The following is a 20,429-nucleotide window of genomic DNA, read 5'->3' on the forward strand; positions in this document are numbered from 1 at the left end:
GGTGGTTTCTGAATGTAGTTATAAAACTCATTTTTAGTTATGGAAGCTACCTAATTTTCTTGTTATAATGAATCTTTTCTTGTTGATCTTTCAGACTGTTCTCAGTCATATGTCATCGCACGACAATAATTTACGTGTGCAAATGAAAGAAATTGTAATCGGGATAGGATCATTACGTAAGATAAGAGCAAAGGCAGGACTGCTTTGGTCTGACCTCACAGAGTTCAGTGCAATTTATTTCTTGGGAAAGGAGGGCAATGGAGTATGCCAGGCAGAGGTAATGGTGTGATAAAATGTTCACAAGTGGACAAACAGTTTAAGATTGAGGGAATGAGAGATTACAGAAGGAGGAAAGACTGCCATGGCCTAGCTCTGCAGTAGTCCCACTTCAGGATATGGCACCAGTCTTTACCAGTCTGCCCTAGAAGAAGATTAACCACACAGCTGTGAGAAATATTAACAACACTGTAGATATTGTTAGAGGACCACAAGCAACAGAGTTGGCACATTTTAAGAAATCGCCTTCCCCCAGGTGCCACTAGACCACAGGTCTCTTCAGTTGAGATACAGGACACAATGCTAGTTTTCAGGTAAACACAAAAAAAGCATAGTTACTTAGGTTTCTTTATCAATATTAGCCAACAAGGCCTGTGTCAGTAACTTAGAGAATTTGCAGAACTGTTTCTCATCCTCCTGTTGAAGGCTTTGAGGAATGAGTGTGGAAATGATAAGAGTGTGGTATGTCAGAGACAGCTTTGATGAAGCTGTCAAATATCCCCTAAAAAGGAGGTTGATGTGTATTCTTATCACTTCAGAAGGGTAAAGTAATTTCTGAGGCCACTAGAATCCTAATGTAAATGAAGATATTTTAGTGAGAGGAAAAAGCAGCTAGGTAAAAGTAAATGAAGTCGTGAATTACTGTCAGTCTGGTCTGAGATTAGACGTCCCTGTCCCTCCAAAACTTAAGTGAATCCTGAGAAGTTTCACGCTGGAAATTTGAAAATAGACCCCCACCATTTCCCTTCACAAAATCCTGTGCAAAGTGAAAGTCAGCCAGGACTTTTTTTTCTGCATGACTCTGTTACAGACATATCAGCACATTTATTAAGTACATGTTGATGTATTCCTGTGTATCTAGAAATTGCACACAAAAAAGAATAAGACTTTAATTGAGTGGGAACTTTCATTGTAAGTTCTGTTGCAGCATTATTTGGACTAGAAGGACAACAGCATTGTGTGTTTTTCTGCTTAGATTTTAAGGTTTACCTGTCCACTGAATAATTAAAAGAATTTAAAATTATACCAAATACTATATATATAGAGAGAGAGAGATTTATATATATATATTTATATTGAGAGAATACATATGAATACATTTTTATAGACACAGACATATAATCAGAAAACAGTAAGAGAAAAAAAAAATCTCAAGTCACATGCTATCTAGCGCTCTAATGCCAGTCTAATTAGAAAGCTATCTAGTACTCTGAGTGGAAAAAAGCAAATACAGTAAAGCAGCAAAACGAATATTCTCCTGGAAAGCCAGAGAGGTGATTAGCATTGAAGAGTAATGCAGGTTCAGAGGAGGTGGAAGGGGTAAAGTAAGAGAGAAAGAATTCTGAACTGAGAAAAGAGAACTTTTGGCACTTTCAACACAATTTAATTTTGAGAAAAAGAACCAGTAAGGAAATTAACAATAAACTGGTCTGGTTTGCAAGTTCAGTTTTTTACTAAAAAAATAACAACTGGAAATTTTTGTTACCGGGAGTGAAACTCCAGTGGATTAGTACTACTGAATATAGTACTTGTACATGCTTAAAGGTGCAGCAGTCCCTTTCCCCTGGCTCCCCATAAAGAACATGGCTCAGAGTGCCTGAATTGCTCCTACCATTGCATGTGGAATATCCGTCTGTCCAGGAAGGCTGCTGGTGGAGTAGATTACTGCTGGAATTGATACTCATTCTGCCAGCTCCTTCCAAAATCATGATCTGTAAGTGAACCAAACAGCTTGCTTAGTGAGCGGTGTCTAGTCCAAGAGGTAAATGGTAAAAAAAAAAAAATCCTCTGAAGGTGAAGTAAAGAGGCCAATTCCATTTGTAGAAGATACAACTGAGATCAAGAACATGTTGACACAACCCCTTTTCTACTGCCACAAAATCTTCTTACGATAAACATTACCATGATTAATTTGCATATGCAAGAAGCAAGTTTCTACAGCTGCCCATCCATAAATGAATAATCTGTAATCAGAAAAGAAGCCGAATGAAAAGACAAGGCTCCTGACAGAGCAATACATGAAAACTGCCAAGCTTTGAGATATGAAATACCAAATTGTTTTACCTTTTTTTCATTTTCAAAGAGAAATGTGATTTAAATATGCTTTTCTTTTTTCTTTTCTTTTTTTTTTTTTAGGAGAGAGAAAAGACTTTTCAATAACTTCAAATTCCTACAGTCAACTACAAGCCATGCTCAGGAAATCCTTCCCACAGAAGGATGCACATAATAATGCTATAGGGAGGTAGCATTATAGGGAATATCTTGTCAGCTTCTTATCTGTGTCAGCAGCGTCTATAACACTTCTTCGTAACAAATATTCCAGATCATACATTTCAGATCACCAAAAAAAATTAGACAGTCAGAGCTCTTAGAAAAGAGACAGCCATTGTTATAACAGAATTGATATTTTGGAGTGACACCACCCCCAAGATATCATTCCTTCTTTTAAGAGACACAAACTGTCTTTACCATGTATCTTAGCATTAGCACCATGAGAAAAATTGTCCTTTATTTTTTTATACTTGAAAACCCCCTACTTGTATGATATTTCAGAAAATGTCATGTACTTATCACATGCTTAATCATTCCGGTGAAAGTATACAAAATTCCCCAGTAACGGGTATTTTATGTGATCTTTCAGTGATTTAAAGTTGCAAGTTTTAAAAATATACATTATAACCATAGACATTATTTGAGATGGAGATAGTAATTTGTTAAAGATTATAAAGGTTTTAGATTGTTATTGTTATATAAATAAAAACACTCGCACACGCGCAAACAACAAAACCAAACCATTGTTCAAAAATATCCTAGGTCGAAAGCCACAAAGTCCATAAAAACAAAACATTAGACATCAGGATGGCATGTGCACGCAACTAGATTTCACCTTGGAATTAAAAAGATTATGAAATACAAAATGGACTTGTGAAGGTTAAAGTCACTAGTCATGGCTGTTTATCCACTGAGGCTAATGAAAAAGCTTCCATTGAGAGCGCAGCCTGACCCCCTGCGAGATCATGCCAGCTTTTTGGTAGAAGAAAAGGAGACAATAAAAACACTTACAGCCTTGGTTTTAAGGGAACAGCCTGAAAACAACCTGGGTTGGTATTTTGCTCTGTCATTTAAAATAAATAAAAATTACAAGTATCTCTTTCTTCCCTCCCATTTCTCTACCCCTCTATATATTTAGAACAGGAGAGGGAGAGAGAGAGGTTACTGACAACTGCTTAAAAAGCGAAAGCCTTAGGAAGTTTATCACAGGGAATGGTGCTTTACAGTATAAACTATTTCAGGGGCTTTTTTTTTGGTAGCTAAGCAGAATGGGAAGATGAAACCTGGGGTGATTTAACAGTTGTTTTCCACTTTTTATTCTAGCCAATGTGTAATTCAGTGATCACTAGCAAGGAGAATTTAATTTCTCATGGTAGGTATACGGGGTTATAAAATATTAACTGTTTAGATATGTATGATATATATTGTCCACTGTGGCCAAATAAAAGATGACTATCATATCAGTCAGTACATTTATGCAAATTAGAAGACATTTTTTAGCCCTGTGTAAAGACCTCACTTAGTTTGTGAAGAAGAAGGTTTAAGGAAGGATTTTAATTTAATATAGCAATTACAAAGATGTTCAGCATAAAACATGTATATAAATTATATACTTGATGTGTAAGAACTTTTAGGAAATAATGCATTTTTGACAGCCAATACATACACTTCTGAGGTTGTACAGATTGATGATGTACCAAGTTATTTCTTTAACTTTGGTTTTAATCATTAAAGATTATTAGGTATGAATGAATGAAGTATTAATGAACAAGACCTTATTACTGTATCAAATAGAGGTAAGCTAAAATATCAACTATTCTGGCAAAACTATGAAACTTGAAGATTAGCAAAACACACTTAGGAACCCAGTTTGGTAAATTCCTTTCTTTTTAAAAAATTATAATTTGCACTTAATGTTCAGTTTAAATCTATTAATCCGAAGTCATATTTACAGAAGCCATCTCAGAATTTCAAGTATTGTGTTATGTGGTTTTGTATTCTGCAACTTCTGCGGTTTCTGGAATTCTACACAGTTTTCATAAGTGTTACTTTTGCAAACACAAATGTGTCTGGGAAAATGTGTGCATATGAAATGAAGTTATTTCTGTGTTCAAGCTCCTGTGAAATTTTACCCCTAAAATTCAGTTCAGGTAAACTCTCATTTTTCCTTCTTCATAACTAACCAGGTGAATTTCCAAATCAAAAGATCCTATGACAGTTTGACTTGGCAACTGAAGCTATGGATAGTTAAATAAATTAAATCATGTGTCTTGCATAGTTTTTTCACCACAGCAGTAACTAAAACCAATGCACATTAGAGATCTGAATAGAATCACTCTGACAGCTTTTCTTCTAGATTTGTGTTTCAGTTATTTTCCTTTAAAAAGTTCTCTCCCTGTCACAGTCTAGCAGACAGTTGCTTTTCACAGTATCATAAACATCATTAGTAGTATTATCAGATAATGTGTATGGAACTTTCCCTAAAATTTAATCAATCAACACATCCCATCTTTGGAAGCTATATAAGTTATCTCAATCAGAATAACTTTCAGTATCACCTGTAGGAACAATTATGTATGAGAGAGAGAATTTGGAATATGACATTAATCATAGAAACAGGACTGGATTTAGCTTTAACACAAATTTTACTTTGTTCTGTGTATTACTCAAGGAACAGGTGTTTTAGTGTCTTGAAAACTGTCAAGTCACCTCCTTTATCTTAATGCAAGGGTGTTGCTTATTTGGAAGTCATTCTAGCACTTTGTTCAGGAGGTGTATAAAGTCCTACTAATATAACTTCCACGCCTTTGCTTGGAACCATACAGCATTATGCTCAAAAATATGTATCAAAACTAAACTGTGATTTTCTTCATGTCATCCTGTATATGACTTTATTTGCTAAAAGTTCATGGAAGATTTCTGCTTAGATCAGTGTCACATCCCATACTTGGAAAGATTTTGAGTCAGGATATTGGAAGCAGTGTGTTCTTCATTACTTTAGGGCCAAATGCTCAATTCTCCCTGGTGTACAGAGAAACCTGGTTAAAGGGTGTGAAACCTCAAGGGGAAGGACATATAAGATGTTCAGTTTTCTTTTAATTATATTCCATGTATCAAAGTGAATGGTGGAACTAATGAAGCCTTGTTTCCTATGAATGTGTATCTTGTGGTTGGAGTCTCTAGTGTCTAGTAAGATGTGAGTGCTGATTGAAGTTTTTCCCACGGTTGGGGCATTCATAATATCTCATTGTCTCAAAGGAGTGAGCTCCAGCATCACTCTTTCTTTCAGATCAAGTATTAGTGGATTTTCCTTCTGTACTTGGCAGCGAGTTTTCATTAATCCTGTAAAAACTTCGCATCTCTGGGACTTCTACCCCCATATCAAATTTAACTAAAATTGGCAATGAAACTCAAAGATTGTTACAGGCCAAATGCAAAAGCCAAAACACAGACCGAATAACCACAAAAGCCTCATTTCCTCAGGAAACCATGCTAAAAAGGGGTTCTAGCTGAGCTGAGATTTTGGAAAACAATATGAAGATCTTGAGGTATGTCCCTCTGCTAAGACCTGGTACATTATAAATGAAAGCACATGTATATACATGTATATACTCACATGTATTTTTATACACATACATACACACATACTCCTCTATGTCTGTGCCTTTCAGGTGACTGTACACACATCTCCATTCTGCTTCACTGAAGAGGAGCTGTCTCTGGAGTATAATCTTATAATGCCACTAGAAACACTGCACAGATACGAGAGGAAGCAAATAACACTTTACTCAACCAGCACAGTTAAATATAGTTCTGCACTGGCTTTCAGCAGAATTCTTTCTAGAGTCATTCCTATTTGAAGGGATGAATCTATTTAAAAAAAATAATCTTTCACCTGTATTCAACATATCAGGTGGTACTCAAAGGCTAAACCCTGAAGGCTTCTCTTAGTGAAAGCTCTCACTGGAGTCTGAAGAAGTGTTGGCCAAGTCACAACCAGCAACTTGGCAGTAACAGGAGGTCATTTGCTCTGCTCTTCTTGCCTTCCTTGACCACCTGACCACTCTGAGTAAATAGCAGTAATGGAAAGAGCAAGGAGCCATGGTCTGCCCATGGAGCAAATCCAGCATTGCAGAAAAACATATTTACAGATCCTTGAACCTTGAACACTGTATAGTGTGCTCTATGCAAATTATTTTATTGCACTACAGGTGTGCTCTGAAAATAAGTGACTCTGATAGCCATTTCCACATTCAACCAATAAGTCTTAACATCCATATAATGGGTTTCTCCTTTCTTTGAACCAGAATCTATCAAGAACAGCTCCTATTAAATGACAGGAAAATTCTGAACACAGAATGAAAAGCAAATAAGCAGTACAGAGAAAGTGAATTAATCCTAAAGTAGTAAAACCAGAGTGATTGTTCTAATATCGATTTGTATAGTTGCTTATGTCATGACTCTGAAATGAATTAAGGGAGCGAGGAGGGGGGAGCCCGTAGAGGAAGTGGCTTGAAGTCCTCTCATTTCTAAAGCCATGCACTCTGTGCAAAACATAAAAATTATGTCTAGGGCAAAACTGACTGAAACTGCTAAGCCATGACTCCACCTGTAAGCTATGCAAAGTCTGAGAGTGGCTTCTAGCTGAGACAAGCTCAGTGCAGCTCCTCCTGGCGTGTCCAAAAGGGTGGATCTCTTTTGGCGTATTTACCTATGGGATTCTTCCCCATTTTTACCCTTTTACCATCATGGCTGAACTTCAAATGTAGATTTCACCTGGGCCTGTTTTCTTTGAAGTGTGTTATGTACACAGTGAAGACACAATCCCTGCTTTTCAGGGTTTGGAGTTTATGGAACAAGTATCTACAGAGTATGTTAAATATTTTAGATCATTACTACACCTTGGATTACAGTCAAAGACTTAAACAGTAATCTAAAATAAATAATACCAAGTGATAATTGCAACTGCAGAGTAACAAAATCTGGATTTTTAATACTTCTCTTGAAAAATGAAAAGATAGCTAAGTGGGCAGAATTTTCAAGACATCGGAAACAAAGGACGTGTAAAACACAGCACGTGGACTTGTTTTACACATGCGGCTACTTTGGAAACATAAATGCATTGTACTTTTAACGTATATGATCAATTAGCTGCTTTGCATTCCAACCACCTATTTTACATCTCTGGTAGTAAGGGCAAAATGAATATATGAATGTTGAAAGCCTGTTTGCATTTTAGTGTGAGCTTCTGTAGTGGGTCTTCTGTTATCTACTGTTATGGGTTTTCTTTTTCCCTTTCACTTAATGTGTATTACTGCCAAGGCTTCAAGACCTTAGTCTGAGCCAGTGTACCTATACATACAGTTATGGCTGACCCAAAAAATTGCCCTATGATCTTTATCTGTCTGATTTGCAAAGGTCTCAGGTTCATCCTTGGTGTCAGTGCCAAACTCCCAGATAAGATATCATCCTTGCCACAGCTCAGTTTCAGATATGAAACTTTTCTGCAGTGTGCTAGCATCTCTTCTGGCCACATAGATCCACTTGTAGCCATTACATACTGCTTTGTTTCCATACCTTTGGTTTAGTGGTTATAAAGCAGAGAGAAGCTCAAAAGAAACAGTTTATCTGCAGGCAGATTACTCGCAGGGATTCGCTTCACAACAAAAAGCTCAACTTTGAACCACTTTGCTACGACCTTCAAAGTACCATTCAGATGACAGCACATACAATTTGCCCTATTTGATGATAACCTCAAGACTCACCACTAATAGAATTGCAAAAGCTTAGAGAGCTTTGAAGAAAATTCATACAAAGAAACACTCTGATCACATTCAATATTTGTTGTAAAACATGCCAAGCATTTGATGCATTTCATTTTTAGTCCATCACATGTACCTTTGGGCCATAGTACTGAAATGTGTTTCCTGAATCCCACTATGAGTGTGAAATTCAAGGAATTATAAGAAAATTTTCTAAATAATCTCCAATATTGTTTTTATTCAGGATTCTGTTTTGGGGCTTTGGGGCCAATCTTTTTCACTTCTACACCTCTCTGAAGTGCACATTCCTATGCTTCTGTATTTTTGGTGTATACAACTGTGGTTCATATGCATAAACCCACCTCTGCATGTGCAAAACTGACTCTTGGTGAGCTTTCAGAGACTACATTGAGACCTAGATCATTTAGTGTTGTGGGCTTTTGGAAAGGAAGAGTTTGGTTTATTCTTTTGTTTTCTTTGAACCTTGTATATTAAATGTATACATGAAGGTAAACTGAAAGACCAGAAAAAGGAAGATGAATAGAAAAGGAGTGTTTAACATTTACCTACATTACAGATAGGATCATGATAAACAAAATCAAATAAAGCTTGATTGGAATATTTTATTACTGAAGATATTATTTTTGTGATGCACTACAAGGCAACTGTTGTAAGAGATATGTGGTGGTTGTTTTAACATGTTCATATGGAAGCTTCAAAATCTTGCATATATATTTTAACTAAAGAGAACCTTGGGTAGAAAAGTTAGGATCTAGATCTGTATCTGAGCTATCCCTCTGCTCCAGGGTTTGGGTTTGGTTCTTATCTCTCTTTTAACGATGTAATTTAAAGACAAAACCGTAGTTCAGCTTCCTTTTTGAGAGAGAACAAAGTTCACTTTATGAATGCAAAAAAAAAAAATTACTTGATGATATACAAAGTCTCATAGATTGTTTTTTTCGCTGACCCTTTTTTCCCCAATAATCTTCATATGAACTGACTTCAATTTTCAAGGCATTCATTACTCAAATGAAAACAAAAGGTAGACTTTTAAAAGAGAGGGGGTTTGTTTGTTTGTTTTTCTAAACCAGAAGCAAACAGACTCGAGGCATAGATGTGTCTGACAGTGCTAACTACCAAAGGTTTGTACTTTTGCAAATTTTACCCATAGTCATGTTACCTTGGCACAGAAAACAGTGAAATGGAACCTGTCACTTAACAAGGATCCAGTGTTGCAGATCCATGCTTTCTCGTCACACTACAGGCTAGATGTGTGTCTTCTTGCCATGCCACTAGTTTTTGAATATGAAAAAAGCAGGATCATAATTTATTTTGCTGTCAAAAACCTCATTCTCCTTTTGCAGCAGTTCTGTGCACAGATCTGTACAATATTAATAAAATTGCTAGCTGTAGAGTTAAGGCAAAAGTGTGTCAAGAAAAGGTTTTATTTCTTGTGATAGATGTTTGGTCATATTTGCAATAATGTATTATCAGAATTTTTGGAACAAGTAGATAGATTCACTAAAAACTGGCCGAAAAAAAGCAGGCTGTTTTCTTTTTTTATTTTTCAGAGTTGGCACTGCTTTCATTACTGTCTGTACCATCTCAGCAAGTTCATGATAATTTGGGTCAACCATTTTTTCCTGAATATTTAGAAGTCATTTGTCATAGATTCATCAGGCTAGCCTCAGGGATACAGAGTCTTGGAAACACAATAATGGGAAAAGCTCCCTTTGCTCTTTATTCTTCTTTCAGCACTTAACACCACACCTCATGGAACAACTCCACACCTCCTTTCATGTCCTTCCTATCTCTCTGGTACATCCTTCCTCTAAGCAGGAGCCAGCTCATCTCCCTAATCTCCTTTTGCTAAACATCTCTCTTTTGCTTATAACACACTAAATATACAAATGGCCAAAAAGCACTCTAGATGGCCCTTTAACTTGACGAGCCACACGTCTATAATTACGCATGAACCTCATCAGCTAACAAACTATTACCATCATGTTCTAACACCTTCTCCTTTTCCCTTGGCTCTGGTTCCCCCACCACTTCCCTCTACCTTCCACGACAGCTTCTCTTTGCATTGCTTTAAAGACTAACAGCATATTGAGGGAACTGTTTTCCATACTGCTAATATAGCCTGTGTGACTGTTCAGTTGTTAGTGAATAATGACAATAATAACAATAATAATTGTGCTTGTATTCATGTTTGGCTCTCATTAGATGCTGAATCGTTGCTGACATAACAGCTACTCAGATACGTGCTGCTGCAGCAGCCAGTATTTCATGTGGAAGTTTATTTTAACCACTATCACCACTAGCACTTCCCTTTTGTTATGGGGCTGGTCTGGTTTTCAACAGTAACAACCACTAATTTGCCACTTTAAAAATAAAAAAAAGGGTTGTTGTTTTTTCTCTTTTACTTTTTGTAAACTCTGTTTCATGTATGTTGTTTTAATAAAGGGCATCTGCCTGGAAACTGCAGAGTTCCTTTTTGGGGCTGGTTTCTGAGTGAGAACATAGGATGGAGACCCAAAATAGGGAAGTGTCTTGGGGAATGTGCAAATTTTCCCATTGGAATTACCACTTTTTACATGAATTGATTCATTCAATCAACAAACCAATTATGGTTTTTTATTAACATGAGGGTCACAGCACAAATTAACTGGGACAGAGAAGCTGGAAATTAAGCATAAAGCATTTTATCCTAAATTAGGTAGCTTCCTGGGAATCTAACCCAGTCAATAGCAGTGTTTATATCTTATTACAACCCAGTGACTGACTAACCACAATCCGATCACATTCTTTTGCTGACACGATAGCAAAAACATATTTCAAAGAGGAGATGTAGCACAGTGCTCCATCCAGGATGCTTGCTTGCCCTGCATTCCTCTCCAAACTACCAAATCCCAAGGTGGGCATCTGCCTGCAAAGGAAGGTGTCCCTAGGAAAACTGTTAGTGAAATAGCTCAATGGAGCTCACTGAGCCTGTTTCAGAAAGCTGCTGTGAGACCATTACTTCGACTGCCATTCAGCTTTGCGTGTTTGCGTGGTGTTAGTAAACATTTACTTGGAGCCCAGCTGTATCCATGTGGTTTCTTTATATTGTGTTTGTTATGAAAAGAATAAGAGCTGTCTGCTTTACTGCTGGGTGTAGCAGCAGGCTCACTTGCCCTGCATGCGCAGGACTTTTGAGGAAGCCCTGTACCTCCCAGAGCCACATGGCACTGAGGCAGTACTTAACATATATGCTGTGGCTCATTTATGCTCCCTGACTTCAACCAGAAAACAGGGGAATGAATTTTCCTTGCTCTGCAGCCACCTTCTACAGGTAAGTCAAGAAGTTATGGGAAATGATGTCTCCCCACTTCTGTAAAAGCCAAGAATACCTTCCTTGTCTCCCTCTGGCCTGTGGTTAGAGGAGCAACACTTCCGTGGCGTTGCTCCTTCTCACCTGGCACAGCAAGAGCTGCCCATCCTGTTTCCATTGATTTCTCCAGTGGTTGCATTAAACAACACAATGGAGTATTTATGTGTCAGTGTTAGGAGCAGGTTATTAAGTAAAACCCACCGTAAATAGAGCCGTTAATTCAGTTGCTGGCATGGCTCTCTGTTATCTTCTCAATACCTCCCAGAGGGTATTAGTCTTACCCTTTCGTTTGAGTTGGCAGCAGAGTTATTTTTTTGCACCTGCTGCTCTACTCTGATAACAACACAGGTCAGCTTTGATTTGTTGGAATATAAACAAAAAAAGCAAAGCCTGGCATCTGCCTCAACAGCCGGGGCCGGTTTGACGATAGAGCTTTTCCCATTGAGTTTTGCACAAATGTGCTCTTTCAATTCTTATGTGAACTCTCTCCTGCTTCGTAAATAGTCCTTTGCTACAGGATAGCCTGATGTCAGAAAAGAGCTCAGCTTTGCCATCAACAGAAACCTCAACCGGTCAAAGTAACACACTGTTCTAAGACTGAAGTCAGAAAAGTTATACAAAACACATAAAGAAAAATCAGACACAGTGGCTCCAAAATTACCAGGAAAAAGCTGCAAATTAAGTGTAAACCATAAAGGAACTTTCTTGAGAGAGGAAAAAAAACCTGAAGGATTGGGAAAGTTTGCTTTCCCGTATGGGAAATCACTCCAACTCTCACTCTACTATTTTACGAGAAAAAAAAATTGAGTCTGTGAGAAGTGCGTACTCAGCTGGGAACTGAGCTACTTTTAAGTTCTTCTGAAACTGCTGTTAGAGCACCTATGATGATGAACAAACCCCTAAAATACTGACAGCCATAGAGCAGAGAAGGAAGAGTCCACATAGACAGAAAGGGCAGTAAATAGCACAAAGCATAGAAATTAAGGAAATATGTCCATATTACAAATAGGAAAATTGAGGCACAGAGCTGAAGTTATTCACTTAAGTCATATAACAAGTCAACAGAGAAGTCAGTCCAACTCATATCTTCCAGCTCAAGCTCCGTTGCTATCCATTGCATCATGTTTCCAGCAAATCTTTCAACATGCAGATGAGTTAGGTTGAATGTGGTTTTTTTGAGGACAGGTAGAAGGTATTAAGTAAGGGAAAGAATTCTCTACAAAAAAAGAGACCTGTTCAGACTGAAACCAAGATTCTTCTATGCATCATGGCTATTATGTGACTAGTAGAGATTTGAATGATAAGTTAGCCATACAATTAAATCTGCACTTGAAGTATGAAATCAAAAAAGCTGCCCTTGACCTATGTATGACCCTGAAAATGAGCTAGAAACTCCTAAGTAGAGCTGGCTGAAATTCAAAATGTCTGTTCTGTGGAACTGTAGGTATTCCAAGAGGTTTGTCCTTCCTTTTTTTTTTTCTTCTCTTTTAATCACAACGAAAGGAATTTTAAAAAGAAAGTTCCCCGGCAACTGGGAATCAACTGACATGTAAAAACCTATATTCAAGTTGTCCAAGGATCAAAAGTGCAGTTCAGCCTGTTATGTATTGTTATTTGTAAAAGACAGAAAATGTGAAACATCGAGCTACAGTGTTGCTGCAAAAAGGCAGTAATGTTACCACAGAGCAGCTGCGTTGGAAGCAATAAACTTGCCTAACATGACTGTTGTGTACCAGGGTCACCAGGGAACCCTCTGTAGAGCCCAGCCATGGTAATCCTGAAATGCAGGCAGGCTCTGCAGACTACCAGGTCTGACTGCCTCAAACACCTTGGATGTGAAGTTGGTGATCCTGTTGCTCCTCTTTCACTGAACACTTGTATTCCTTTTCTTCCCCCTTATTTCTTTTATTTCTCCTTTTCAAATTATTTTTCCTTTTTTTTTTCTCTCTCTTTTGTTTTTGCCTTTTATTTAGTCAGACTGGCTGACCTGGACAAAGAAGTTTCTCTCAATACAGTCACAAGCCTGTAATCAGTAAAACAGACAAAAATATCATCTCCAATTATCTATCTTCGGAGCAGGAGTGCCAGGTCTTACAGAAAGTGCAGAGTTTGTGACTGATCTCCAGGATGGGGGCTGGAGGAGTCAGAAATAGGAAAAAACCCCTTACTTCCTTCAGTTTTATTCTTCAGTTCCCTTGTACAGGTATGTATTCAGTCTTTAAAATAACTGGAACAGATTTCAAGAACGAAACCAATAAAAATGGCTTGGGACTATTTCAAGCAGCTATTTTCCTCAAAAATAGATTTATTACCATGGAATTATACCTATTTTAACAATGTTCTCGGAAGGGAGTGTTAGCAAAGATCCTTATAACAGCTATTTTCAGGTGCTGGGGATTTTTTTTCTTCTTTTCTTTTTGCCTTTAATGATTAAATCTTCATTAGATTTTTAATATTGAACACGTGTCTTAGCATAAGGAAGGCTGATGCCTTGGTCCTGCTCCTTATAGTCCGGGGTTTGGGGAAGGGCAGCCCAGGCACACCAGCTCTCAGGCCATGCACATGTTCCTGCCAAAGGAAACCTACTGTGGCACAGGGCAAAAGCTGCAGGCGTGGAAGTCACAGGTAGCTCAGTGTAGGACTCCTGGCATGAACAGCCCCTCACTCAATGCGAGACAATCATAGTCACTCATTCATACCTACTGACAAAATACACATAGATGCCAAATTCCATTAGCTTTGCATTTTAAAGGATTAAATCAGGAGCTATGCAGATTAGCAAACAAAATTGGCTGAAACTGGAGAAAATATTTGAACTCCTATTTTAAAAAGTATAGTAAGAAAGCCTGTACAGGAGATAAGGGACGTGCAAGTCTTATGAGGAGCATCTGAAGAAATAGGGGTTGTTTAGGCAGGAGAAAAGGAGGCTTATGGGAGACCTTATCACTCTCTACAACTCCATGAAAGGAAGTTGCAGCAAGGCAGGGGTCACTCTCTTTTCTCAGGTGACAAGTGACAGGATGAGAGGAAATGGCCTCAAATTGCACCAGGAGGGTTTAAATTGGATATTAGGAAATAGGCTGACGAGAGAAGTGGTAGGGTCTCCATGCCTGGAGGTATTTAAAAGACATGTAGATATGGCACTTAAGGACTTGGTTTAGTGTTGGACTCAGCAGTGCTGGGCTAATGGCTGGAACTCAATGATCTTAGTGATCTTTTCCAGCCTAAATGATTCTATGATTCTACTTAGTGGAGGCTGCTTGTGTGAGTGTTGCATATTGGAGTCGGCTACAGGCAGACTAAGAAAATTTACTGGATTGACTCTTATCCAAAAATATTTAATGATTTGAGATTTTAAAGAAGGTAAAGAAGTTTCTACCTGTTGTTTCAAAGGATTACAGCTCCATCGTTAAAAGTCTTAGAGAAGGTAAGGATATGTCACTAAATGGAGGAAAAACTATATCTTTTTCATTTTGTTCATTCCACTTTTGATAAGTCTGTACAGATATCTTACTCATCACCTATTAATTCAGTCTTCTAGAAATTTTTCATCTTCCTCTATCAGGGCAGGTGAATATTAAGTCTTTTATGTAAGTACTATGTTAGATCTCACTGGAAAAGGGATGAGAACAGCACCCTGAATGTGTCAGAATTTGACTCCTTGATAAAGCCCCTCCAATCTATGAGACAATTGCTTAACCAAACATACTTTAAAAGTACATCATCAAGATGCAGGCTTCTAAATTGTTGTGTAATAATAATTATATGTTACAGTAAAAATCATTAAGAAAGTTTGGGGTAATCATCATATCACGAACTTAGTCTGATTCCTGACCATAACATCTTGGGCAATTTTACACGGATTCTTTAATTATATAGCAATAAAAATTAGTTCCCTTCTCACTGCTAAATGAAAGAAATCCCAGAACAGTTTTACAAAAACCGAAAACAATTCTTCTTATGATGGCACCAGTAATTTGGAAAATAGAACATATTTTTACACATAGTTGCTTAATCCTTACAGACTTGTAGGGGTTCTGGCTACATCTAATTGTGAGCTGAGAAAATACTTCAAATGTTTATGTCTGTATCCTTCCTCCCTAATAGGCAGGAACTTTTATTCTATGTGTTTAAGTAGAATTACTTTCTTTGCACCGCCACAAAGCAATTCTCTTTTATTACCCCATCTTATTGATATATAACCAGTGATTACTCAGCTCCAACTAGCTGTTTTGTCAACTAGTTCCCATACTCTTTCCTGTGAAGCACATTTCACAAGATCAGCAGAGGAATAGGTAATGATAACCATGTGCAATGTCAGCTTTTGGAAAGGGAGCCTTTGAGGGTTCTTCGTCAGAGCGAGACATGCAAAATACCAAGTGGCAGTTGATTGCTCCACTGGCTACATGACTCCATGTTTACTCATTCTTGCCCATCTGTAGACCAATGACCAACAAATGTCCCAAGTATTTTAGGCATTCTGTGAGGGATTTGGTGCAAATTACATCCCCAGTAGAGCTTAAAGGAGCTCTCATACTAAGACTGCTGATGACTTCCACAGAAACAAAATTAATTCTTACTTTTTCATATAACAGCTGTGAGAACAAATCCTTCTTTGCTTAGCCTTTCGATCAGGAGCGTTACTCATTAATTTCACCATTGCCGAGTTTGCAATGTTACCTTTTCTTGAAAACTTGCTGAAATACTTCCTTGGTTCATCAGGGGCCAAAATACATGTAAAGCTGCAGAGTGTGCTGAAGGCAGGGACAGAGAGAGAGAAGCAGACGTTTGTGGTTCGAGATCTGGAAGCGCCCTTGAACACTGGGCTGGCTGAGCAGCTGAAGCCAGAGCACTTTTCTGAAAATGGTGTTAAGTTTCACCAATGTTCACAAGGCGCTTATTAGGAAGAAAAATTCATGACTTTATGGTTGAAATTCAATAGTAATGAAGCTGTGAGATTGGACAGAGACTTCACTAAACATCACAAATTAGGCAAGCGACGAAAATAGTGTTTCTGTTCATTTCCTCATGTACAGCAAAGCCTTTATATTTGGTTCTACCACATCCTAACATTGTGTGTCATTAGCAATGACAAATGACAACTAAGTTTGTGACCCTTTTCTTTTTACGTGCTGTTTGCTGCAGGAATGCCCAGACCTCAACCAGAATACCTACTTTACAACTTATGAAGAAACTGATGAGAAAGAGAGCCCTGAAATACCACAGAAAATCTTATAAAGAATGGGTACATTGCCCTCAGAATAAGAAGGGGGCATTCATCTCTATCTGTATCTTGTTCTCAGCACACTGACCAATTTTTAAGTCAGACAGGTATGTCCTGTAGCACCCACTTTCCAACCTGTCTCTCCCTACACTAGGTCACATCTCCAGTTCACGAAGATGGTGTTCATAGTATTGCAGAAAGAGCTCAGGCACTTTTGTGGGGATTGAATCTGAACAAGTAAACAGCAATAGAAAGCATGTGATTGTAGACTTCACAGAATAGATCCAGGCTATGTTGCAGTCAGTGAAAAGTTTTCCTGGTTTGGTCCTGAGACTGAGACATATTTATAAAGAGCGTGTAAAGGGTGAACAAGGAAGGAAAGGTAAGTACTCATTCTGGAAAGGTGTCATGGCTCATGGGCAGTTCTCTGAGTTCACTGAATCAATAAAATCTTTAATCCTCTTCTATGGGAATTGTACATAAATACACACTTCTTCAGCAGGTGTAGAATTCCAACCTCAGAGGGGGTTTTGCTGCAAATTGCTGTGGGACAAGCAACCTGCTAGCATCTCACTCCTGTCTGAACATAGATGCACCTACAGAAATCCTTCCTTTTTTCCCCTCTAATCTCTCTTCATCTATGTTTCTGGATGATTTTTCTTTTTTAGTTTGATCTCTCTCCATTGCAATTTGCTACCTTGCACCTCCCAGACAGAACAAGTACAGATGTTAATAAAATTCACCGGGAATGACAAAAAAATTGAGGAAGTTCAATGGGAGCCAAATTAATTTTTTCTTTGTCCAACTTTCCTATTGTCTGTTTCCACCACTGCTGAAAATCCACAACACCCTGAGTAATATGAAATTACTATGGCAATACCACAGCATATTCTCTCAGGTGACAGGAGTGTAATAATAACCCACGTTAAACAGACCACATTCTATTACCTGATCTTGCCACGACTGGGGTAATATATGGTTGTCACTCCATACATTGCTGTGAAAGGCTACCAGTTTGTGCCAGGGCAAGCAAAGCATTGTTCTGCTCTGATACAAGAGCATTTAGTAGTATGACTTGGGAAAAATATACTTTTTTACCACTTTGAGTGGAAAATAATGGAAAAACTACTTGCAAGGAAACATCAACTCCACTAATGATAACCTCACCTCTGCATGTAGGACCAGTGCTCAAAGAGGAGAAGGGTGTTTGGAGGATTGTGGCTCTAATAAAGCCTTGAGCACACTTCATAAACCCTGAAGTGGAATTCCCAGTATATTGATTCATAATATCTCTGTTTAACACTGCTGTTCCTACAGACTCCGTCCAATCCTGACATCCAAATTTCACAGCAGATGTTGAAAAACTAGAGGAGAACATTGAAGTGATTAAAGGATGGAAAAGCTTACAGTGAACCAGGTTTTGATCCTAGAGGTTTTTATCATACTGTAAGTTTTTCATGAGAGAAGCCTTTGGAGCTTAGGCTACCACAGCTATCAAAGACTAGGCTAAGAAAAGACTTGTCCCCAGCTATCTATACAAGGAACAGAAATTTGCCAGCCAGGGGCATTTCACACTAACCATGAAAAGACAACAAAATCAGATGGCTGAATGTTAAAGCTAGCCCATGTCAGACTGAAAATGAGGCAAAATATATTTAGAGGAATCGTATTTAATTTCCAGGACACTTAAAAAAGTTCTGGTGAATTTCCCACCATTGGACTTCTACATTTTTTTTTCAAGATTGGAAGTTTTCTACAAGATAAGCTCTACTTCAAGTCATGTAATTATCTCTGAAAAAATCTGGCAAGTTCGATGTTGTTATTGCAACAATCACTTGGTTTTGAAAATTGCAAGGGCCAGGAATTAAACTGTCATTGGGATATTTACAAGAGAAACACCTTAATCCTGTTGTTTTTCGAGTTTTGATTGCAACTGTTTTCTTTAGTTTCTGCATTTGTACTAGATATAAAACTGCTATATTTTCCAGTTCTGGTATTTGCTACAGTGAAAAATAGATGTCAGGAAACTGGCTTAAACTGCTACTTACAAATTTGTTATCAAAACAAAACTTAAAGGAGTGCATTTTTTTAATTTCACTGTAATTTTCACAAATTACAGGAAACACTGGTGCAAGTTAGATATGTTTAACAAAGTGTCAGGTGAGAGAAGTACAAATAAAACCACTAAATGAAACTTTTACTTCAAGGTTCATTTCTGTCATTATGAACTTGTTTAATTGTCTAAAGAATAGGAAAGATAGGAAAGACAGGATAGTTGAATGTACTTTAGAGGCAAAAATGACATATATTTTTAGATGAAGTAATCCAAAAGCACATTACTGATATAATTCAATAACTTTATAATCATATACACAAGAGTTATGTGCTTAAAATGTCTCATGTGGTGAAATGCAAACATTTATCACTAAGTCCATCATATATATTTTACAAAATCAACATACATTTGCAGTAGCTTTTCCTTTACATTCACTTCTACAATTACTTAAACAACTGTGTCTATACCTTAAGGGGCCAGTTCTGGTTCTATTAAAATAAAATTACCATTGGAACAGAAACAAATTAAACAAGCAAAGACACTGCGGGCCTCACACTATATTTACCTATCCAATGCCTGAGCCAGGTTCTTTGTGGTGCTTTAGCTTACTTAGAAGGGACTAAGCTCAGTAGAACCCCCCTCACCACAGAACTGCCAAGAAACTGCCTTGAGGCTGAAACCAAGCCAAATTATAAATGTACTTTAGGATTTTTTGTTACGAACACAGTCACCATCAACATCCTCATCACCAAAAGCAACAAAAATGCCATAGTTGTAAAGCGTCTCCCACTTCTGCAACACAAGCACTTTCAACAGGATTGAAATAGTCCACTTTTTTGCCCCTTGTCTTACTCAACAGATGATCACTGTTGACAAAAGTAGCAGATTCAGGACCTGAAATATTATTAGCTACATTATAATAGAAAAGATCCTCAGTATCTAGCCCCACTCACACATAAGCATAACAGAAATATTTAAAGAGAAATTACAAGTTCTGACTAAGAAACCAGAAAACTTTATTGTAACATTAAAAAGCCTTTTGATCAAATGAGCTTAGCTGCTCTTCCCAAGTGGAAAGGGAGAGCCTCAGTATGGTGGCCATGAGTCCAGGAAACAATTCTTCTTTTTTTTTTTTTTTTTTTTCATTTTTGCTGGCATTATTTTAAAGGAAGTAAATTTAAAAAAAAAATACCTCAAACACCTTACCTCATTTAGCTGCAGATTCTGGACTGGAAATCCTTAACTGAGGCAATGGGAAAACTGTCTACAGAACAGTAGGTTGGGTAAGCACAGGTACTAGGTTATGTCAACTAAAGACTCCCAGGAGTGAAGATAAATGGATGTGATACTAATTTTAAAACATTTTGCTGAACACTCAGGCAGCCAATAGGGGAATTCCTTAGGTCACTTCCTGTTCATTTGATTGGAGCTGCAACGACAACAACCAAGATGAGGTTGAGAGCGTTTGCATAAGGCCAGCTCAGTCCTAGGCATTCAAAGAGAACAGGTCTAACCGGGTTACACGCGTGGCTCCAGAACAAAAGAAAAACCTGGTAATGGATGAGAGATTGATTTCTTTGTAGTTGTTTTTTTAAGACCATCCCTTTTTTTTTTTTTTTTTTTTTTGTCATGGAGGTTATTTCAGGTAGATAGGGAGATCATAATTAGGATGGGGAGAAACGAAAA

At 37.8% G+C, this 20,429-nt stretch overlaps 1 protein-coding gene across 1 annotated transcript in view; it reads right to left on the reverse strand.

The window, feature by feature from the left end:
• EHF (ETS homologous factor) overlaps positions 1-20,061 on the reverse strand; it is a 33,537-nt gene extending 13,476 nt beyond the window's left edge. The window contains exons 1-2 of the mRNA XM_017813938.1: positions 19,950-20,061; positions 1,889-1,988 (exon numbers count right to left, since the gene is read on the reverse strand). Of these exons, the coding sequence (XP_017669427.1) occupies positions 1,889-1,985 (97 nt within the window). The 5' untranslated portion in view covers positions 1,986-1,988; positions 19,950-20,061. The remainder of the gene's footprint in view (positions 1-1,888; positions 1,989-19,949) is intronic.
• Positions 20,062-20,429: the final 368 nt, after the last annotated feature.

This window comes from Lepidothrix coronata, unplaced genomic scaffold (genome assembly GCF_001604755.1).
Source record: "Lepidothrix coronata isolate B3197 unplaced genomic scaffold, Lepidothrix_coronata-1.0 Scaffold1, whole genome shotgun sequence".
NCBI lineage: Eukaryota > Metazoa > Chordata > Aves > Passeriformes > Pipridae > Lepidothrix > Lepidothrix coronata.